A 24,983-nucleotide genomic window follows, 5' to 3' on the forward strand; every position below is an offset into this window, starting at 1 on the left:
TAACATACAGTTTAAAGCTTACACAGCATTCCCATTTGCCTAATATTTTAAAAATATTTAGCTGGTCACACAAAGCAGTGTAGTCATATCATGCCAGTAACAGAAGAATAAAGAGGAAAAACTTACGAAATGTTTTAAGGAAAGTTGGTAGAGGTATGATTCAAAAAATCTCAACTTCATCTTCAGAGGCCTTTATATCAGCCATTCTAAATTGACAGTTTTAATGCCGTTGTTTGATTTGTATGTATTATTTGAGCTCGGAAGCAAATGAATATGGCAAGAGTTGGAGAATATTGTGGCAAACAAAGCTGTCAGATTTAACGACCTAACACCTAGAGCAATCTGGGAACAAATCAAACTGGGCTTAAGTTGTATTTTACCTTAATTCAAAGACATAGATGCATTAAAATGTAATACACCCTTGCCACTTTCTATTTTCTCAACTTTTGTCAACAGGATCCTATTTAATGATTAAAAATATCAGTATCACCAGGGATGTAATGTGAATATCATGTAACCCCTGATAATCATGTGACAAAAAGGGCACTCTCCATGACTTTCTTCCTGAAGTCCCAGAAAGCCAGTCTAATCATGAGAAAACACTAGACAGTCCCAAGTTTGGGGAACATTCTTAGGATACCTGTCCAGAACAGTCTTAGACTTGTCAAGGTCATAAAAACAAGGAAAGACTGAGAACCTGTCATAGAATAGAGGAGACTGGGAAAACATAACAACTTAATGCAATATCCTATAATATCCAACTAAAATACCCCAGGTAGGATCCTGGAGAAAAAGGAAGACTGGTGAAATCAGAATAACATATAAACTTTAATTATCATGTATCAGCATTTGTCTATTATGAGTTACAAAGCTTTCATATTTGTGTAAGATGTTAACAATAGGGGAAACCAGGTATAGGACATATGGAAATTCTCTGTACTATCTCTGTAACTTTCTGTAAATCCAAAATTATCCCAAAATGAAAGATTTTTTTATGGACAGGCTATTTATTTCTAATTGAAAATTAATCTTTGTCTACACTAATTTTACAGTATAATTAATCTCTTAGTCTTACATCAACATTTTCAAATTATACATGAAGTGCCCTCAAATTTGTGGCAAGTTATTGAGTATATACAGAAGATGGACTCCAATACCTCAATTCCATCACCTCTACTTGCTTTTCAACCTGCTTCTCCACTGAGAAAGTTTGAGGAGGCTCACATTCACTAACCTCTCCTAATAACATGCTTTAAAACTAGGTGTCTGACAGCAAAGTGAGAAAAGAAACATAGTCAACTTTCTCTACCATTTATGCCAAAAAGCTAAGCAAAGTAAAATTTTCACTTGTCTCTTTCCTATAGATTGCAAAGAACCTGTCACTATTAAAAATGTTTGGTCCATTTGAAGCCAGTGCTGTTGATGATGTGACTTTAGAAAGTATAGTATCAGAGACCTAGGGATATGTAAAAATGAGATTTTGAAATGAATGTATAAATTCAGGAAAGAATCGATAGCAGTGCCAGTGAAAGCACAAAAAAACTCAATTTGATTTCTGTGAAAGCATGTTTACTTTCAGTAAGTTGAATGAAACCTAATTTCTTTTTTAGGAAAGAAAATTAGCAAAAAAAGCAGGATGTGAAATTTTTGGCAGACCCTGATTGTAGTAGGTGTGATGGCTGTAGTTTCAGAAGGTAGGACTAGGATGAAGTCAAAAGAAATCTTATAGCTAAATATGCTTGTTACATAGAAAAAAAAAAATACTTGAATGATTTATTTGATCATAAAAGGCAAGGTCCTGGGAGAATTTTGACTATAAAAAAGTTTTAGTTTTATTTTTATAAAAGATGATAAGCATATCTGGAATTACCCTAAAGAGCTGAGAGATTGGGTTTTGGGTTTGGTGATAAGAATGGAAAAGAGTTGGAAGAGAAGATCTCCATGAAGAGATGGCAAGTGAGAAAGTGACAGGAAGTCCTTAAGTGAAAAATTCCCTATGTGGATAACAATGTGCCTTTTCCTTATTGTATTGAATGAGATCCATGTTCATTGCAGATCCTACAGTTTGCTACACTCAGTAGCCATGGCAACAGAGCAGTAGCTGAAGGGGGCATTTGGGGTAGGTGGGTCATTAGAAATTCAGCAGGAACAGAATGGCAGGCCTAGATGGGGCCAGGAGAAAGAGAGTGCCTTTAGGAATACTTGGAGTGGAGGGTCAGGCATTTATGTGAAAATTCAATGAAAGAGTGACATCAAAAGCCTGGAGGACTTCAGTATATAAAACAGCAGATATCTGGCTTTCATATATAAAAATCATGTGTGAAAATAACATACCAAGATATGAGTGTTTGGTGGTACAATGGGGGCTGTCTTTTTCTTTTATAATTATTCAATGGTTATCTAACAATTTTCCATCCATATGATGTTCTTACCTTCCTCTTGGCAAGTCTGCGTCGTCCTTTTTCCACCGCACAGTTGGTTGAGGATCTCCTTGGACCTGACAACGAAACTCTACAGCTTCTTCCTCCAGCACCACCTGGTTAATTGGCCTCCTGAGAAATGCGGGTCGTTCTTAGGGAAAAAAAAAAAAAAAAACAGTAAAATAAAATGAATGTTGTGCATACTTCAAGTGCATTATGAAAAAAAGCCTAGAAAATATGTGGTTTATTTTTGGTACATAGGTACCTAATTTTATAGCTCAACTATGCCTTGATAAGGCCTTACAGATCCAACGTAACTGTATAAGATAAAATATTTTTGGAACACATAAATAACTATGGTTTGCATATAAATCCATACAATCTGTTGGAAAATATTAAATTGATTCTTCTGTGAATTTCTGAGCTAAATCATGCGGAACTTGTCATAAAAAAACCTGAACAATGAATTCCAAAGAAACAAGGAAAGAGATGATTATCTTAATCCATTAAAATGACTCAGAGTGGGAAAACTGAAAGTTGAAACTAATGGAAAATATCAAAAAGGAAAGAAATATTAATATTCCATCAAGAATGCTAGAGAAAACTAAAAACTTTGTGCTCTCAAGATGAGTATTATCTAAATTTTCTCACTAAGGCTATTCAGTTGATAAGGACCCAATACTTCCATGAATATTTTCACTTCATATATGATTTTTTTGTGTGTCTTAAATTTTTAAAAAATCTGTCAATCTAATTTTTCTTAAATAAAAAACAGTATCATTATTAATTATTGTAAACTATTTACTGTCACAAACTTTTCTAAGGTTATTTCTAATTATCTTCTCCTAAGTGTTCCAGATACTTGCCCGTTTTTATTTACTTAACTTTTCTGTTTGTTTATTTCTCTAGTATTCTGTTTTAGTGTTTCTGTCCTTTAGTCTTTTGTTGTTAATCTGTACCTAGCACCATTAATCTACATTCTAACACTCTTCTAAATAAAGCCTGGAAAAAATAAATTCCTGTTCATACGAATCTTACTACTGAAGAGAAGTATAAAACAAACTGTAGTTTTACATATCTGTAAACACTTCAATTTCTTGTCTAGTTTCCTCTCTTTTTTATAATGATCTGATTCTGATACAGGAAAAATCACCATTTAAATTTTTATTAGCCCATGTCTCTCAATCATAGGCAAGTCCAATATTGCTACTTATTGAAGTAGGAAGAGAAGTCAAGGAAAAGAAAAATGAAATCCATAGGGAGTTGACACAATTTATGGCCATATGGCCATATTTAGTCACTTAGAACTTTAGTTTCAAACCCAATTTAAGAATGTGAATACAGTGGCACAAAAACTGAAACATATTTAGCAAGAAATCTTTAAGGAAAATAAATCACATCAAATAACATATGCTGAGTATAGACTGGAAGTATATGATTTTACTGACTAAATAAAGACCCATATTTATGAAACAAATGTGTAAGCTACAAAAGCATATTTTACTGCAATAACGTCAACCATCATTGGTATTCAGAAGGAAGACAACTGCATCTGTCCACAGGGCAGCTGACAATAGGGACCAAAATTTTCTTTACACACAGACAGACCTGCACATGCTCAAGTATCTGTACACTGGGGCCCCCAAACCTCAAGCCGTAAAATGAGGCTCATGGACTTTATCATGGAGAGGTTTTAAAATGCAGGATTTAGAAATAATCCCTATAGACTAGAGGGAAAAGTTTGCTTCAAAAGATTTTAGGGGGTCAGAAACAATTAGCAGCTAAGTGTGCCCCTTTGACCACAGGACAAATCTGCAAGTTGGATAGAATTACTTAGTGTTATCCTTTGACCACTGGACACTGTGTGCTCCAAACAACTATTTTAGTGCCTGCTGAGTTCATGTTGAGCTACTGTTTTTGGCAGTATATAGGCAATAGGATCAGTATCTTCTTATGAGTGTTTGGAATATCAACAGAAAAAGATGAGCCATTAGCACAGAAAGCAGGATTGATTTCTTCTTTGCTATCACTTAGGGATATTCATCCAGCTCGTCCAAAAGCTGCAGTAACCCAATATTAAAAGAAATCCAAGCCACTGCTGATATCACTAATGAATGAGAAATCGTCTGTCAAGCTACCCCTCCTGCTCTCTCAGATTTTAAAGGGGGAATTGTCCTAAAACTTGGCATATGGATGAGTAAGCTATGAGAAGTCTTTCCCTCATCCACTCATTCATTCAGCACATGTTAATGCAGCTTCTCCTATGCCAGGTTTCGAGCTTGGTTAGCTGGTGAAGAGCCAGCAGCTTGGTTTCATCAGAAAAGTGGTGAGAGATGAAACTAGTTAGTTGGTAAATGGTGAGACAATGATGGGCCTTCTATACCATGTCAAGGAATGTGAGCTCTACCCTAAAGGTGATAGAGAGATGTTGAAAGATTTTAACTAAGGAAGCACCATTTTTAATAAGCATATGAAAACGATCGTGTTGGCAGATCTGCGAAAAATGAATTAGAAGAGAATATGAAGCAGTGAATTAGGTCAAACGGTTATTGTAAGAAATTATTTCAGCTTAGAACTGACACAGTGGTTCTAGGGATATGGAAGAGGGAACAGAATGAAGAGATACCAGAAGTGGGTGATCAATCAGATGTGGAAGGAAAGTCGAGAAAGATTCTCAAATTTCCATTTGGCAAACTGGAACAAAGTGGCAGGTAAGGTATGGATAGGGTATGTGACTGTGTCAATCCTTTCACTGCAGATATGGTAGATATGAAAAAAATGGACCCCTTACACTTAAGCCATTGTTAGCCTCCTGTTACTTGAAGTCAAATGCTTCCTTAATTAATATGGTAAAGGAGGCTACTTACATTATAGAGAGGAGAAAATAAATATGATTACATCTATAGACATAGAGAACCTGTTGGATTAAAAAAGTTCTAAATAAAGAAGGAATCACAAGAAACTTCTTAAGTATAATGAAGATATTTTATCAGGAACTAAATGAAAAAAAAATATTCTTTAAAAGTAATGTACTAAAGTCATGCCTAATACAATCAGGAACAAAATGGACATGCTGACATTAATAATCAGTGAGAAAAAGAAGGAAAGGGTGAGTATTGGAGAAGAACCAAAATAGTCATTACTTGCAGACACTCCACAATACAAATAATACAGAACAATAACTTCGACCATTGAAAACTGCGACAAAAGATAAGAACAACATAGGATCATTGCAGCAATGCTGGCAGTATTGGAAAATCTGGGATTTTAGGATAAATTGTGGCAAAATCATACCTTGGGATGTTAACGCTATCTCTGTATCTATCTCTCTAACATGGAAAATTTTCATGGCATGATGCTGACTACGAAGTAAATTGCATAAGAGTATATAGATTAGTTCCACTAAAATACACATGAATATCTTCAGGCAAAGTTATTGTATGTTTCCTTTAACATGCCACCAGTCACAAAATTGCAGCATATGAGTATAATTAATTCAAAGAGCAAACTTTGAAAGAGTTGCCACAAAACTAAAATTGTCTCTTTGTTCAGAGTACACCATTAGGTTCCTTGAGGATTTTTTTGGTTATCAACCTGTTCTAAGTCCCACTGTTTTGTATGAAGACATGTGGAAGCACCTGATTTACAATTTCAAGAAGGAAGAAAGTTATGGCGTTCCCTGCTGCTGTTCTGATGAACTCAGTAGAGGTGGAGAACTTTGCAAGGAACTTTGTCTATTCTCTTCTGCCCTCAAGCAGAGTTTAGTTGCCTAGCAACTAGATAACCACAGGAGACTATGTGGTATAGAATTTTTGGAAGCCTAACATTGGTTTATGGTGGAAAATGCAATTCAATTGATAAAAAAAAATGGACAATGCAAAGAATAACCCAGAAGAAAGTCATTTGCATATACATGGCACATCAGAAAGGGTTTTATACCTGAACGTACCTGAGGTTGTGCCTTCCAACAAAGTAACATTGAAATTTACCAATTCAGTGGGATTTGGTCACAACTTTTAAAAAATTGTTCTGAGAACTTCCATAGCACCTGTTGCGGCAATTATCTCTAAATTGTGTTATTCATTATTTCAGTTGTTTTCTGCTAATTACATTAAGTTCATCTTCTACTTTGTAATTTTAATAGCCCACAAAAAGAACAGTATGTTAAAAACTGTAGGTTTGCTTAACATTTATTTAGATGGAAAGACTTTTTTTGGTAGGAATTATTTTCAGTTTACTTAACTGGACTTTATTTCCAGAAAATCTGAGAATCAAAAATATGAGTATTAAAGACTAAATAAGTTATACAGGCAGAAATGTACTTTTAAATGCTTTGCCTTTGCAGGGGCTAGTGCTACCATAGCCAAACACAAAACCACACCCCTTTCAGATGCAAATTACAAAAATTACAAGGAATTATCTTGGGGTTTATTGTTTTGTGTCAAAATCATCTGCAAATAATGTAGTTAGAAGGATTAGAAAGTAAGATGACAAGAGAAGCATCCAGCAAGTCGATAACTGACCACATTCAATACCCATTAATGCCCCGTGAAGTTTGTACTCCATGAAGCTCTGGACCACTACAATAAATATACATGAAACATCTTGAACTACTGACTAACAAGCAAACCAAATTTTAAGGCATGTCAAAATAAGGTCACTGATTTTTCTATGTTGTTACCTTATGGCTGATCACACATTGAAACATGGGTAGAAATCTCAAGGGCTATTTGCTGAAGGTTTATCAATGAGATTAGAGTCCCTCTGAATGGCCTGATCCTTAATTATATAGCCATAGTGTGATCAGAGGCAATGTCTTTGCCAATGCAATTAACATTTTTTTAATTGTGAGATTAATTGGATTTGAATCACCTGCATAGTTTGCTTCTAAGGTTAATCTCTCTTGAGATAGCAGTGTTCTTTGGCAGTGTGGTACTATGTAAAGTACAGGTCTCAAGTAGCCAGGTAAATTTAGTTCCCACCAACTGGCATTGTGGAAAATCCAGCTTTGTATGCAACTGTAATAAAATCAAATGCCAAGTCTCCTTGTGGTTATGTCAATAATACACAGAAAGCAAAATATTCAGTTCAACCCCAAAACCATAAATCTGAAATGTGGTTGCATAATATCTCTCAACTTTCTTACTTACATGCTACAATGAAGGAAATTAAGTGTCCAGAGAACAAATTTCTTTCAACTGTATTCAGTCATTGACTATGGCTGTAAAATTGGCAAAGGCTGTGCTGTGACAACTATTACTAGGACAACCTTAACAATTTAAAAATAAACTTTGCTTGACATTATAAAAGTAGCATTATGGCAATAATTATATAGGTAGAGTCCTTTAAGTCCTCTAAGACCAAAGCTAGGCAGTAAAAGCACATGGGACTTAACTACTGCTTGTAAATCTTATCTTAACTTCAGTTGACCCAGAAGGATCTGCCACCCAGTAGTGTCTATTAAACTGGAAAGTCAGATGGCTAGTCCTAGTATGTCTCCTTTTTTAAATGGGTATGTGTGAGGGGCAGGGAGTTATGATAGCCATTGAATGTGAATTACTGTGCCCTTCCAATATGGACTGGATGATAATGATCAGTCTGCCTGACTGTGATTAAATAAATCCTTGCTGCACTAATTTCTCTTCTTGCCAAGAATTTTCTTTGTCTGAGAGAAACCATCCTATGAAGCAAAAGCAAACATAGGTAAATATTCTCAGAGGGAAAAGAATGCCTTTCTCACCATGCTTTAGAGGCAAAGTTTCGTGTTATTGCTGATATGATATGAGGGTCATACTGAAAGGAGGGGACCTGTCTATTCATTTCCCTACTCTATTTAAACACTCAGAGCCTGGCACATAGTAGGTGTTCAAAAGATATTTATTAAATAAGTGAACAAATTGGAAATATTTTGCTGTTTTAAAGTTTGCAAGTTAATATTATTTAAAAGAACTAAATTGCTCTTAACAATCACCTTGATTTTAATAACACCTTATGTTTTAAATTCTTAAATGAAGGCCACAAGTTATCAATAACACACATATATTTCCTAAGGTTTGGTTCTGAGATTTCTTCCCTCATAGCTTTGTCTCACAGTATCTCAACTACACTCAGGCCATCAACTATTATCTCTCACTCAATAAGTGAATATCAATATAACCAGACCCAACTTCTCTCCTCATCCCGAAGAAAATAGTCATTTGAAGAAAGCCTCCAGTGTAAAAGACAGAACAATGAAGGTAAGAGGGCACGGAAAGGAACTTAGAAGAAAAGGAGGATTGCATCATGAGAAAATTTTATTAAAAAAAAAAAGAATATTGTTAAAATCCTGAGATGCAAGGTAAGTTAAAACATCCATGAAATAAGAACAAGATGCTATAAATAAGGAATATTTCAAGAAAAGAAAGATCTAGAAGATTTAACATCTCATTAATGAATTTATGCTTGACAGAGAAATGGAATAGAAAAAATGGACAGTATATTTCATTGACTTGTTTGAATAGAGCATTTTTAGATTGAGATTTCTCAGTAAGTGTCCAACCAGTAAAAGAAAAAAAGTGCCAAAATGAGACATGGTATTGAAACATTTCAGAACCATGGGATAAAGAGAAGGTAGTAAGTGAAGTTTGGAAAGATTAAAAAAAGGAAAATGATCGCATAGGGATCAACAGTACTCCTCAACAGTAACGATGGAAGCAAAATGATATTGAAGTGGCGACCTTAATATTTCGAGCAAAAATATTTTTTTAAACTTGAATTCTATAACCAGCCAAAGTATCCACTAAGTTTTGGACTGAATAAAGATAGTTTGGTCTGGAATGTGCTCTAGGCTCTAGTCAAGGAGAAATCAGGAGAGAAACACTGTTCTGAATATAGGAGTTAAACAAGAAAAAAAAAAAATACAGGATACAGGAAACAGGGAATCCAGCATCAGAGGAAAGGGAAGATGAATATCAAAATGAAGTTTCTGGGGTAGATCTAAATAGAATCCAGCCTGGTTGGACTGGGCAGAAGTCTGACACCTCCAGGATGGCTGTAGCAAGAGCAGACTTAATAGCTAAATAGAATTTAGAGAATGTTAAACCTTCTGTTGAAGATTTCAAGAAGAATCCATGACAGGCATAGATAAACATAAGTAAAAGGAAAAATGGATTTATTATTAATTCAAAGAAGACCAAATATAGTGTCAGAAAAGTAATGCTATTATAATAGCATAACACTTAGCTCACAGTCAATATTTACAAGGTTTTAATAACTTAAATTCTAAATATTAATATAATCAATGTTTCTATAGTCAATATACTGAAAAGACAAAGAAGGGAAAAGACAAAAAGAAGGGAAAGTATAGGTGAGAAGTTGGGGAAGGGAGTATAAGTGGGCCAAATCATCATCTTCCAAAATAAGAAGTTAAAATGTATAAAACTGCAGAATAAGCACATAGAAATATGGAAATAAATCCCAGAAGAAAAAGATAAAACAGGCTTACAGGAATGTTCAGAGATGAGAAATGTGTGTGTGTGTGTATGTGTTGGGAGGAGGGGAGGTTGCAAGCTCTTTCTGTATTTCATCATAAGTTTTGCAATACTTCTAATGTCTATTAGAAATGTAACATAGAAAATCTTTTTTCGTGTATCACTTTTATAAACATTTAAAAATCATTAGGAAAAAATTCTTATTTTTAGTTGCTTTTTAATGATAGTTAAATTCTAGATAAAATGTATCCCAAACCTACCCATAACTGGAAATTTAATTATGTACTTCAACTCTAGTTTCTCTGTCTTCAGGATCTCTAGAATTTAATTAACATATGTAAATTGCTACGAAGTATTCTTTATGAAGATATCTAGACCATAGATTTTAGTGTCCTTCTACACTGTGATGCCTACTTCTAATTTTTAGATTTGGTACTGCCACTTAACTAGGATGTTACTTTATGGTCAGCAAATATTAAAGAAGAACAAACAGCATAAATGATTCAGAGTATGGCAGAGTAACATTTTGAAAATTAAGTCACACTGATTAAGACTTTTTCTAAAGCACAAATTTTTAAAGGATAATTTGTAATTTTCAAACTAAAACACTTCTAAGTCCAATCCCACTTATTAAAGAGTCAAAATACTTGCAAATGGCTATTGTATTGGTAAAGACCCTTTATCTTTTTCATTGGTTTCCTTGGCATTATAAGTGAATCATATTTTTGAACAATTAAATATCATCAGTTACTTTTTTTGTATTATATATCTTAAAGATGGAGTTGCAAAGGACATTTAAAAACTTCCATTTAAAAGCTGGAAGAGTACAGAGTTGTCATAGTAGCCAGAGTTTTAAAGGCAGAATTGTTACTACATGAAAATAGAATTGAGAGAGGAGAGGTAAACTGTCACTAACCAGTTTTACATTTATAAACCTCCCATCAGAGATAGAATATCTAAATTCTATGAATTATTACGATGAAATACAGATAGGTTTACTAGAAAACATTTTCTGGATATAGAGCATCAAAATAAACTAAAGAAGGCCTCATTATACATAGCACACTAGTTATTTTATTTTCTCTAAGAATTGGGGAATCAAAGTACAGGAGGGAGTCTTTCCCATGCAATACTTGTCACAGTCTTGATTTAGACCATCACTACTCTTTTTATGTTTTATTTCTAGGTTCGGATGCTGTTTTCTTATCAATTATGGAATTTTAGTTTTTCCCTCAACTTAGTATTATACTTAGGTCAGTTCTGACTAGTTTACACCATGAGATAAACGTTTCTCACCTTCCTAAATCAATTGTTCCAGAAGAACTGCCTGTAGACAAATTCAATCTTTTTGGTTTATAGCTACTTTCAAAATAATTTAGAAGTCCCCCCTGTAACTCCTGACATATTTAGGGATATCCTGTAGGTCTCATCATGTTTTTAGAGAAAGCAGGGTGACTATTTCATAACACAAGTCACATTTGGTAAGTCTAATTGCTTGGGTAGTAACACTAAACCCTTTCAATTTTCTTCTGAAGGCAATATATACTGCCGTAATGAAACATTTTTCTGTTCCAAAGCTGGTGGTAGCTACAGAAGAACAGAGATGATTGTTTCTTTAAATAGAATAGCTGTACTTGTGGGTTTTCAATGCTAATGTTCAGTGACCGCTAATTTCATATCTTAGCAGGCAAAACTGTATTTTATTCATTATGGAGTGAAGCACATTTTGAGACTCTTATAGATAGATAACTGCATGAAATGTAAGGGCAAACTGATATTGTCTGAGCGCTCTGTAGGACAGAAATTTACATTCATACTTTGAACAGTTTTATTTTTACTGTTCAATTCCTTTAATGAATTATGGGATCCTGGTTTTGTCATTTGGGACTTCAAGCTGCTTAGTATCCACAAGGAGTATTACCAGAGATTACCTGATACTCAGAGCAATTGAAAAGAGAGGCCTGCACTCTAGTACATATTCATAAAGCACACCTAACACTCTAAATGTAATGGAAATCATAATATGGCTCTTTTTTGCATCGCAGCATGGGATCCCATTATACCACGGGTGGCACATCCCAAACTGCAAAAGAAGTTTCTTTAGGGATGTATGCCAGATTCTGATGCTACCTCAGTGTGTTCTGAAGTAATGACATAGGATCTTATCATACCATGCACAGATTCAGAAGATTATTTTACTGGCACACACAAAAAAGTAATTTGAAATTCACAATTATCTCTTGCATTTAAAAAAGAAATCATAGTATCTGCAATAGTGACTCTTTTATTCAAATATATATATATAGAGAGAGATATACACATGCATCTATATATGTGTATGTATATACATATTTGTATGTGTTTGTGAGTGCGTTTGTGTGTATACATATATATTTCCATACAGATACTTGAATGGGACTTCAATGTCATCTAAAGGAATGTTTCATTTTCCAGCATCTTTAGGATCCCCATTTTCCCCTATTTTCTGCCACTGTATTTCTCTTTCAATTTTCCACAGCTGCCCTGTAGCATTTTCCTTACTTTCATTTAATTGGCCATCTTTACTACCTCCAATTTTCTCCTTCCTAATGCTTTCTCCACTATTTCTGTGATACAGATCTAATCACATTTTCACTAACTAATTGAATTACTCCAGCTAGAGTCGTTTGGTTTTTAAGTTTAAGAAACATGAATATTATAGCAAAATAGTTGATCAATTTTTTTCTAATTTTGATTGTGTGTGTATAACTAGTAAGCTAGTCTTTTTATCATGAGGTAAAACTGCAAATAGCTCAATCTGAAATTTTTTAAATTAGAAAACAAGTGAAATGGCTATACACTGCACTCTCTAATTTTTAAAAACCTTACCCTGTGTCATGCACATAATAAATACTTGATAAATGCATCACAATGGAATGAGTGATAAACTTTAAATGTATATAATCTCTCAAATAGATTTTGAGAAAGGACAGTTTTTTACATCCTGATGAAAGGCAAAATCCTATAAATATATATGAATAAAGTAGGTAAATTAATGTTTCAAAAGTTTAATTTTCTTCACATCAAAGATTTCATCTGAAAGACAGAACCAGAAAACAAGACAATTCTAGTCTATTGAGCTCACCACAAGTCATAAATAACTGTCCCTGTATGGACTGGTGTTTGGTATTAGCAAAAATATTTAAAGGAAAAGGAAAAGTAGGTAGTAAATAGCAATTTATCATTTAAAAGAGAATTTTACCAAAGACAGTCAGCTCTGCTGGATCACTGTCTCTTTCTCCCACCATATTGGTGCCAACACAGGTATACATCCCTGCATCACTTTTCCTGGTATTGGAGATCATTAGTTTTCCACCACGGATCTGTTAAAATTGAAAAAAAAAGAAAATGGAAAGGAAAAGAAACAGAGAAAGAAAGGTCACTAATAAATAATTTTAAATATTTAAGCACATTTTTTTTCTCTAAAAGAAATAGCTGAGTGTCTAAGACACAAAACTCTCCCACTATTTTGGCATCTGCATGTGTACTTTCTTCTCTTAAATTCACCCTCAATGTAAGCCTCCATATTCCCTTTTTAGAGAATGCTTCTTTAAGGAAGTCTTCCTTTCTCTTGCCTGGTCCTATTTTGAATCTTGTGACTGCCCCCATTAAACCACAGTGGTTGGTCTTCACTCTGAGATTCTGTTGAATGAATTTCTATTGACATTTGTCATCAGAACGAAGTACTAGATATCTGCTTTGGATAATAGAATGAAATCTAATTGATTCAGAAGATTTCAGTGAGTCTTTGTTGAGTACCTCTATGGGCTGGGTGGTGTTCTAGGCCTTTGAGATTCAATAGTCAACCAAATAGTAAAAATCTCTGCTTTCATGGAGTTTACATTTCAACTGTTAGTATTAAAATTATCTTTGCCTCGTCTTAACTGTATTTATGAGATAATTTTTGAAGAGGAGGTCAGGTTGAATAAAAACAAATAATTTTTTTTTTGAATGATGAGTATGACTTGGTACAAACCACTGGGTTCTAATATGTGGTCCCTAAATGTTTCTTAAATGAGAAGCATTTTTGTTTGAATAAACAAATGTAATAATGTTAAAATATCTATTAGTTAAAGGGTACATTAAAGCAGAATAAGGTTTTCAGAAGTGAACCATCAACATATAGCTTCTTTTCCAATTTTAAATTATTTATCTAGTTCAACAATCTTAACTTTACAACGACTGAGTGTTCTTAAAGAGATATGAGATAAGAATATGCTGGTTTCCTCCTTTAATTTTAATTTCATAGGCAGACAAAACTCAAGTAGGTACGTTTTCATCAGACTTATTCAGGCTCTAAAACTAGCCATGTCATAGAAAGCGATTTTCAACATTTTTTTTTTTTTACTTAGGAAGAAAACATAGTCAACCTATTCTCAACTGTATGCAGTAGAGCGTAATAAATGATAGGTTTAAACCACGGAGGCGATTTTTCCTTCCGTCGAAGCTGAGTGTGACAATATGGTTTGATTTGATTTGATCAGTGGAACTAAAGCAACATTTCACCAGAAGAAAGGCACTCATATATAGGGACTTGCCTTCTCTTGCTGCAGTTGGAACCCTGAGACCAGTATGAGAACCAGCCCAAGCTAGCCTGCTGGAAAATGAGAGGCCGTGAGGAGAAGAACCAAGATGGCCAACTGAGACACAGTCAATGGCCATGTGAGTAAAGTTATCCTAGATCATCCCAGCTGCCAGCACACGTTTCAACAAGCCACAGAAGCATGAGAAAGCCTAGCAAAGATCAACCAAGCTAGCCCAGAGCAAAGAACTGTTAGCTTACCCACAGAATCATAGTGTAAATGCAATGGTTATTATAAATCATGGTATTTCGGGGTGATTTGTTACAAAGCAAAAGCTAAATGATTACAAACATGAAAAAGAAAATCTTGAACAGAAGCACATTTTCATAAGTTTGGTACCCAAGCACAGACCATTGGGAACCAAATTATCTTTCACTGTAGATCCTCACAGTGTCAACAGTTCAAGCCAGAATCATATGGAATATGTTGTGATCTTTTGCATGGCCTCTCTCGTTCTGTGTTATGATGTAATCACAATGTACACATAAGAATAAAACCTCATTTATAAGATATTTTTAAAGAGAATAGACACCCAGAAAATATGGACTTTTTGATAGAAATGGTATATTTGTTTTGTTGAGACATTATTTTAAATAAAATATATTAATTCTCAGTTATTGTACTGAGTATAAAAATTATACCAAGAACCATGTCAGAAGGTTGAAGCATAGTAGTATAGTATAGTAGATACTATACTAGTATAGTAGTATATAGTATATACTATATATATATAGTATATAATATAGTATATATACACTATATACTATATATATAGTATATGCTACTATATATATATAGTATATAATAGTATAGCATAGTAGATACTATTGCAATGGACTGCTCTCACAAACTTCACATACACATGTTGAATGGATCCTCTGAAAAAATAAAATAACTATATGCCATTTCTCTACCTTTTTACCATTTTCTGGGTGTTCCATTTTGAATATTAATTGACTGATTAACCTGATCATCCATTTCCCTTGAAAACCAGACTATTTTTCTACAAGGGCTAAACTGCAAAACCGGGCAGTTATTTTTACATTGATTTTACTTTCTTATCTCTTAAACTTTGAAATGAATTCTCATATAATATTTTAGTTATAAATATTACATTGGAAAAACTGGAAAAGAGCTTGAAATATTCATCACCTCAAATTATTTCCTCTTATAATTTTGAAAGTAGTATGAAATGTTCTAGTTAATACAGTTTTATGGCCATCATTTACACTTTGACACTTATGCACTGCATGATCAACAGACTCATTTGGAGATCTTAAAAAGAGCTTCGACATCAGTATTCTACTGCAAAGATATATCTACATATTCAGATTGGTCCAGTTATTAATATATCATATACACTTGATTTATATAATATTTGACTCTTTGAAGCCTCATTGCAAAGTTTTTATTTTGGTTATCTTTTTTCAGGCCTTTCAATACAGTGTAAATAGTAATTAGCACTCAAATACAGTTCTACAACTTTATTAACAAGAAATAATAAATAATATAAATAAAATATTATAAATAATATAAATAAAATAATAAAATACATCCATTTTAAGGCTTGATATTCAATCTCTCTAGGGGTCCACTTTAGTTTAACTCACACTTATTCTTTCTTCCTTGTCATCAATTCGAATTTTATCTTTTTTCCAGTAGATGGTGGGTTCTGGGTGTCCCCGGGGAGGTTGGCACTCCAGGATTGCAGGCTCTCCGGCTGCCACTACAACATCTGTGGGATTTTGCCGGAAGTCATCTCGTAACACTGAAGAAAAACAATCAGAGTAAAAGAAAACTCAATGACAGTAACTTTAGCTTTCTCTTGCAAAAGGTAACTTCAAGTCTTAACTTACTTTGTTCTAGTAAAATTCACTGGTATTTACTGAGAACAGAACCACGCCCATCTTAAAATATTTTAGAGCCAATCTAAGCGCTCATCAGCAGGGAAATGATTAATTCTATGATTATGAACCTTTGCTATAAAATCTGAGTTTAAAATGAGATAAGCCTAAAGAAAATAAGATAAGACACATTCATGATATAGTTTTGACATTTAATACAAACTCAAGGTACAAAACTGCTTACGTAGTATGATCCCATTTTCTATTTAAAAAGCATATATGCATACATACATGTGTATAAATGCATTAAAATAAGTTGTTATACTTAAAGCCCTGAAACAAGTCATGTGCACGTGGTCTGGGAGCATGTATGCCTGTTCAGTCTGGGAGGGGAAGTGGGGCGAGAACTCCTTGAGAAAGCCCTTTCTTGTGACATGAATATGGACAAGATCCACACTGTTTTCATTACACTTTTGAAGATAGACTCATTGTTCACCCTTGCAATGCACTAGCACCCACATACACAAGGCTACATTTTCATTCTGTCTGCATCTCCACCTGCCGAGCGACATCTGGGCAGCGTGACATTCGGAGCAGAGATATCCCTTATAGCGGTTTTGCCAGTCTGAATTTCCCCTCTTTTCATTAGGAGAACAGCAGGTTGGACCTCCGTTGTAACCTCCGAAAATCTGGCATGCCTGGCTCTCCAAATGTCACCTATCTATCTGTGCACTTTTCTTCCCCTGGCAAAATGAAAAGCCTGGAGAAATGACTCGGTCCTATCAGACTGCAGAATGCTGGTTTTATTTAGCAAATAAGGACCATATCTACTTTAGGGTAAACGTTAGAAAAAGCAGTTGAGAAAACAGGTGAAGGAGATTAAAGGGTACAAACTACCAGTTATAAAATAAATAAGTTACAAGGAAGTAATGTACAGCACAGGGAATATAGTCAATATTTTATAATAACTTTGTATGGTGTGTAATCTGTGAAAATATTTAATCACTACTTGTACACCTGAAACTAATATAATATTGTAAGTCAACAATACTTCAATAAAAAATGTAGTTGAGATCAGCTAATATACCATATAACACAATTGCCTCTGCTTTTTGTAACTGTCTTGACTTTTCCTATCTTTGATATTCTAACACAGACAAGGTTTTTTTCCCAATGTACCTTGGGGTAAAAAAATACCCCCCCCCCAACACAAATATATGTGTGTATATGTATGTGTGTTATACACGTGTACATATATATACACACACCTGCATACATATATACATATGAACACACACATACATTTTCTATATATAAATTGGTCAAGCTATTTGAAATTGGTCAGCTATTTGAAATCAAAATTGGGCAGCTTGTGCTAGCTTGTTATGTAAATCATCTGCTGCAAATGTGGATTAGGTCAAACCAACTGCCTTTCATGTCCTGTAATGAGACCCACTTCAGCACTCTGCTTCTTTGTTGGGCCAAGTCTCCAGGTTAATTGTCATTCTCCAAATAAATAAAAATCCCCTGTCCTGAAAATAGGTCCAGAGAGACAACTGAGTGACTTTTAAGGCTTTTCTTTTCTTGTCTCTTGCAACATGTTTTCCATCTTAATGAAGTCATGACCTTTTATGAGATTAGAGAACCTTGTCTCCTATTGAAGGAGCAGTAAGAAAGAATTCAGCACAAATTGCTCACTCTTCGTTTATAAGCTGATTAATTTGCTGCTTTAGCTGCTGAGGAAATGTGTTCCACTTTAGCACAGCGAACTGCACATTTTTCTGTTCTCTTGTCTAACTGGCAAGAAGGATGTGATTTATATGCATAGGGTTTTGCTTCTGAATGGGCTGAGAGAAGTGTGCATTTAAATGTGATGTTCAGACAGGAGGGTAAGAAGGGGTTAACACTGTGGTGCCCTATTGCAGGTAAATCCTCAAGGTAGAGCAACCTGGTGACTCATTCATATTCTTAATACAGAACAGCTGCCTATTTATGCAATGTTAAGACCCACAAAACTATGGTAACAGGGTGGTGAGCACCCCTACAATATCCGGTACTGGCAGCTAATGGTGTTTTGGCAGGCTCTCAATCTAGTCCAAAATGACACATCTGGCCAGTTGGAGAACCTTCTCCAGAACTGGTGTCCTGACAAGTAAGCCAAAAGCCTCTGCTCAAATGGTACTTAAGACCACTGCAAATGATTCAGAAACACAGTATTACATCGGTCTGCAACAAGCAAAATTAAGAGAAAAAAATAAAGGTCCTTTGATATGGGGGATCCTTTGATAACAAACTAGGGGCCGCTGCTCTTAAACAATATAACGTGTGTTTATGGCACTGACAAAAAAAGAAAATGACTCCAATTTGCAAATGAAGCCAAGAAATCTAACATCAACAGTAATTTTAGGCTTTCCGACTATTCACCCAGAGAGTAGAGTGAGATAATAGTATAATTGGTACTGTACCCTCTTCAACTTGTAAAATGCTCTTTGGGGTTTATAGAGTAATTCATTTTTGCTTAGTGATACCGTTTCTTTTACCCATTTCTGTTACATCTCTGGGGGTAATAAAATGTGTTTCTTCTCTTTCTCTCTCTCTCAAATAAAACATTCAAGAGAAAAACAACCCTTTCAGCAGGTTCTAGCACAGCAAACAAGTATAGAATCTCTCTTAGGAAACAGAAAGTCATTTTTACTCATCTCAAATTGTATAAATGTTCTGATACCTGCTTCTGTGTTTCTGAGGTTTGTATACCCATTCACAAATGTAAACAAAATAAAATGAAATATTTATTGTTTCCAACTTTTTGCTAATTATTCATTTCTGTCTTGGATTTTGTCCTCTGCTTTATGGCAAGTGATATAAAAAACAGAAGGTGTTCTCCACACTAAAGGATTTATGTATGTTAGATAACAGAAACTAAAACAGTCCTGTAAATGTAAAAAAGCAAAGCAAGTCCAAATTGAGTCTATATTTTTTTACTCATTAAGCTCCTATTCTAGAAAGAACTGGGAGCCATATTTTCAGTATGGCTTGACAAGTAAGGCAAAACAAGAACATGCAGCAATATGTGTTTATCTAAAGCTCCAAACAAGTTTTATGGGGTGAAGAGAAGTAAACATGATGAACTGAAAAGAATCTGGTTAAAAAGACAACAGCTGGGGGCAGGGTAGAGGTAAGTTGTACTTTAAAGAAAAAAAGATATAATAGGCACACTTTTGATATAGTACTTGCTTGCAGATCTAAGTTTAGAATACAAGGGTTCAAATCTCCATGGGGGAAAAACAGAAATCTAGTTGGCTAGAACTCAAATATTCATTTCTCTATATGAGCTGAAAGCACAAATGAGACTTCACAAAGCTAGTCATAACCTGGGTTAGACTTGAATTCTTTTTACATTGACATGCACAGCGATTTAGAAAGTTATTCTGGAAGATCAATAAATTCTGAATTACTACTGTGTTTGATATGATAGAGTTCATACTCATGACATAAAGATTTGTAACAAATTCATTCAATTCTACAAGAAGACACTGAATGCTACAACGTGCTTGGCAGTGTCTTATAAAATGGTTAAGGAATACTGGATAAAACAGAAATGACATGACGGTGCCTATGGTAGGCTTGTTCTCTAATGCTGCGCAATAACCTCTCCCTCTTGGTATTTCTTTCTTTGTCTCATCCCCTCCCCTTAACTGTGGGCTGGACCTGGTGACATGCCTTTAATGAAGTGATGGAACGTCATTTCAAAAATTAGGTTACAAAAGGTTGTAAGCCTCATCTTTTTGGTTCTGTCTTTCTGTCTCTCTCTCTCTCCCTCTCTCCTCACGTGCTTCCTCTGATCATGCAAGATGCCACATTGCTCGATGTAGAGGCCCATTTGGCAATGAGCCAATGGCAGCTTTCACCCAATGGTAGGCAAGGAACTGAGGCTTCATTCCACATCCCTTGAGAGCTCAAATCCTGCCAGCAACTACTTAAATTTGGGAACAGAAACTTCTGCAGTTGAGCCTTTACATGAGACCACGGCCCTGACCAACATCTGCTTTGCAGCGTTGTGAGAGATCCTTAGCAGAAGACTAAGTTAACTCATGTCTGGGTTCCTGACCCACTGACAGTAAGAAAATAAATGTGTGGGTGGTTTTTTTGTTTGTTTGTTTGTTTTTTGCGGTATGCGGGCCTCTCACTGCCGTGGCCTCTCCCGTTGCGGAGCACAGGCTCCGGACGCGCAGGCTCAGCGGCCATGGCTCACGGGCCCAGCCGCTCCGCGGCACGTGGGATCCTCCCGGACCGGGGCACGAACCCGCGTCCCCTGCATCAGCAGGCGGACTCCCAACCACTGCGCCACCAGGGAAGCCCCAATGTGTGTTGTTTTAAGCTACTAAGTTTTGTGGTAATTGGTGATACAGCAGTAGGTAACTAATACAGTGCCCTAAAACAGCTTCACATCTAGGTATCCCTTTAGAGCAGACCTCTTGGACCCCTGCTTCTTACTATCCCACATTCTTTAGCTCACCAAGTCCTCTCCCTTCTGTCCTAATTCAATAGTTCTCAAAATTCTTTTTTGCCTCAGTCAACAGAGACAAGGCAAATCATTACACTGACATTTCATCGTTTTTAAAACAAATTAGCAATAATAATGAAATGAGACTGCATGATTAGCAGACTTCTGAAAGATATATTTCTGACTTACAACCTACACATGCTTCCAAGCAGTTATTAAAAATGTAGAGCCTAAAACATTATGGATGGAAGTATTCATACACACCATCAGATAAAGAAGACCATCCACAACAAATTAAACTGATCATGGGAACGGTAATTTTAAAAGACATATGTAATTAAAAGCATGGTTAGCAGCAGTTGAAACCTCTGGCAACTCAAAGCAACGCTGATCACAAGGCTTCCATGCCAGCGGGATTTCTCTCTGTATGTACACCTGAGCCGTCAGAGCTGTGCAGCAAGAGACTTCTCAGTAGAAGACCAACGACTAGTTCCGAGAGATGCCCATTCAGTGCATATTTTAGTTTAAGAAGACAAAATTTGAGTAAATCTTGATACTTAAAAGGACTGTCAGAAGCCTTTAGTCATGCATAATATAGGAAATAACAAGAATTTTTTTTAACTTGCTTTTTTGAATCAGTAGCACACACAGTAACACTTTGATCTCCCTATTTTAAAAGTAACTGCCTTACAATAATAGCTAATATTTAATGAGTACACACTATGTGCAAAACCTGGCATCATGGACATGTCATAGGTCATTTGGAATGACCTATTGTGGTGGACAAGTACAGAGTCTGAACCCTGCAGGTCTGACTCTAGACCCTACGCAGAGTCATTATACTACAATGATTTGTAATATCACCTGTATCTATTTATTTTGTCTCCACTGCCCTAGTCCAGGATGTCCTTATCTCTTCCTTAATTACTTCCAGGGTATCCTATTTAAACTTTTTCTCTGATTTCTCTTTTAATCTCTCTATTGTGGCTATTATGAGTTTGCTAAAGTGCACATATGATCACATCAATTCCTTTTTCACAACCTTTTAAATGGCTCTTAAGAAAAAATTATCTTCTTAATGTGATATCAAATGTTGTATAGAATCAGGTCTCTGTGTTTATATTTCCATGCTCATCACATACATTTCTGCAACCCTCTTGCCGTAGACACACAGAGGAACATCTAATTATCGGTGCACATTAGCATATATGGTCTTTCTGCTTGAAAATCTTCCCCAGATACCTCTTTGTTCCCTTACTTTTTCCTATTTCTTTCTTCAAACACATACTGTTCCTTCAGTGTCAGTTTCAGATTCACTCATCTGAAAAGTTTTTTCTTTTACACTTACATGGGACTAGGTAACCCACCACAGGGCTCCCATCTTTCTTTTTTTTTAAAAATTAATTAATTTATTTATTTATTATATTTATTTTTGGCTGCGTTGGGTCTTCGTTTCTGTGCGAGGGCTTTCTCTAGTTGTGGCAAGTGGGGGCCACTCTTCATCGCGGTGCGCGGGCCTCTCACTACCGCAGCCTCTCTTGTTGCGGAGCACAGGCTCCAGACGCGCAGGCTCAGTAGTTGTGGCTCGTGGGCCTAGTTGCTCCGCGGCATGTGGGATCTTCCCAGACCAGGGCTCGAACCCGTGCCCCCTGCATTGGCAGGCAGATTCTCAACCACTGCGCCACCAGAGAAGCCCAGGGCTCCCATCTTGAAGGGCATCAGACGAGTTCATCAAGTATACTTGACAGGTTGATTGAATTGATGAACTCCTCTTCAAAGGGTGTGTTGCAGTCTTTTTCTTATTGTATAAAATACACCACAGTGTTTTAATTTGATTTCAAAATGTCATTTCTGAAGAACAATTTAAGTTGGTAGGATTTAAGAGACAGTTCCCTTGACTTGCCTACCTATAAACGCGTATATCTCTAAAATAAAAGCCAGGCAGTTCAAAAAGGTCAGAAATCAATCACTCAAAGGAACAACATATTTATATGCAACCAATAAAACTGCTAGCACAAATTATAGTATATCATAGTAAATATTACAGTGGGTTAGGAAAAATAGTGATAGCCATTTCTACAACGGGTAAACATTATTTTCCTATCCTCATCACCAACAGCACCTCTCACCGTGGGGAATGATTGGGTGTAATCCCAGCCAGCCTGAAGTTCAGGTCCTCTACTCTACTTCCCAGGAAAGTGCACTGTCTTGTCCTGCTGCACTAAATGGCTGTTGTTGACAGCCATGCTCTGACCCCAGGGGGAGCTCCAGCCTCAGAATGAAACTGAGGCTCTGCACACTAGAAAAAATATCTGGGTTCTTGATGCCATAACTGAACAAACCAATTCTGAAGACTATGTTAAATCTGGACTTTCTACGTATGGGATCTAAAGAAGTTTCCTCTCATTTTTAGGCCAGTTGAAATTGAGTTTCCCCCTTCAACTGTAAGCTCTACACGGGCTAAGTTATGATAATTCTGTATTTTTCTGAAGTTGCAAAGACCAAAAGACCTAATAAATCTAAAGAGTAACCATCATTCACAACAAACTACTTTATTATATTTGGTACAATCAAACAAGATATGGTCAGAATGGACAGGCCAGCCACCAGCTAAACAGACAATAAGATCTGATAGTTAGTGAACAAGTCATAAGTGGTTTGTTCTGCACAGAAGGGGAATGAGAAAGAAAGAACTCAGTGGGGAGACATCCTGCTACCGCTGTGCAAGCTGACACTCTGGCACCTCTGCAACATGCTGACAATTCCAAAATGAGAAGCTCTCACCCTTCATCCCACTAAGATCCCCTGTGCAAGCAAATTCACTCAGCAAATGATCCAGATAAACCAGTGGTATGAATTGGAGCATGATAAATGAACAGGGATACCCTGTGACTTGCTCATTTTCAAGCCATAGCATTCTGTGAAGCCTCGAATTCTGCAGGAAATAAAACACACAAACACACAACTCATCCAAGAGGAATGGCCAGCTCCAAATTTCTTAGCCAAGTCTTTACTCTCGAATCCTTTTTTAGCCCTGTTCTGTCCTCATCTGCAATATAATTTGAAGTCGCCCTAAGAGTGCCAAGCCTTCCTTAAGATTTTCCATTAATGTTTAAAACTTGCTGAAGGATTCTTAGAAATTGCATGGAAACATCAGGCTCTCTGTAATTTGTATCTGTAACCTCTGTAATGCATATGTTCTCCTTGGGGACCAAGAGTTGAGATCATTCATAAACTCTTGGATCACATGTGGCACTGCAAACTGGTGACATCTGACCACGGCAGACTCGAGGCCTGTCTCTGGTAATCATTTCCTTTGGTTTGACTTAAGGAGCCAGCAGTTGGCACTCCTTCAACACTTGGAAGTCCTATTTTTGGCAAAGCCTAGCATGTGATATTTGACAGGGATCTGCATACCCTATCCATTAGCTTGTGAGGAAGTTGTGGATTGAGGCTAATTAATGTTTAATCAGTTCCTCTTTTTTCTTAAAGTGCCATTGTCCACAAAATTGTTCATGTGGGATTGATGTTTCCAGAATCACAGAAAACTCAAAGGCATGAGGGGAACTTAGAGGGTGTGTCCAAATACAATAGTACGTCAGGAGGAGAACGGTGTGTAGAATTGAGGGTACTGGCCTAAATGTGTTTAAGACGGCCTTCCTCTACTATAAAACAAAAACTCTCCACATCCCCCAAATGTTCTACTCTGCTACCCAACCTCCTTCCAGCACCTGCCCTTTTGCTAATTTCGATCTCAGTCACAGAGATAGCTCTAACTCTGGATATTGGAAGAAATAATACATTGAATTTAAAATTCAGAACTACACAGATTAGTCCTAAAAAAAGCATTAAGTGATGTTTCTCAAGATGGTAACAAAGGGAAACACCAGATTATTTCAAGCTAAAATACTGCCTCCTACTTTCTCTAAATCTGGGTTGGGGCATTAATAAATAAATAAAAAATCACAACATCTTTATAGCATTTACATTTACAGGACGATCACAAATAACCATCTATCTGCTTCTAGCTCTTCAATCTGGTTCATGTCCCATGAACCTCAAGTCTTCAGCTAAAGCAGTTAGGCTTCTAGGTATCAGGAAAGCTTGTTACAGGTGCTTTATGG

The 24,983-nt window shown here is 35.9% G+C and overlaps 1 protein-coding gene across 19 annotated transcripts in view; it reads right to left on the reverse strand.

Annotated features, from left to right (window-relative positions):
• ROBO2 (roundabout guidance receptor 2) overlaps nt 1-24,983 on the reverse strand; it is a 1,699,370-nt gene that overhangs the window by 157,134 nt on the left and 1,517,253 nt on the right. For all 19 annotated transcript variants that reach the window (XM_067034916.1, XM_067034909.1, XM_067034903.1 and 16 more), the window contains 3 exons: nt 16,122-16,279; nt 13,131-13,251; nt 2,433-2,571 (listed from right to left, as the gene is read on the reverse strand). In XM_067034916.1, the coding sequence (XP_066891017.1) occupies nt 2,433-2,571; nt 13,131-13,251; nt 16,122-16,279 (418 nt within the window). The remainder of the gene's footprint in view (nt 1-2,432; nt 2,572-13,130; nt 13,252-16,121; nt 16,280-24,983) is intronic.

The sequence above is a fragment of the Kogia breviceps genome, chromosome 5, assembly GCF_026419965.1.
Source record: "Kogia breviceps isolate mKogBre1 chromosome 5, mKogBre1 haplotype 1, whole genome shotgun sequence".
Lineage (NCBI taxonomy): Eukaryota > Metazoa > Chordata > Mammalia > Artiodactyla > Physeteridae > Kogia > Kogia breviceps.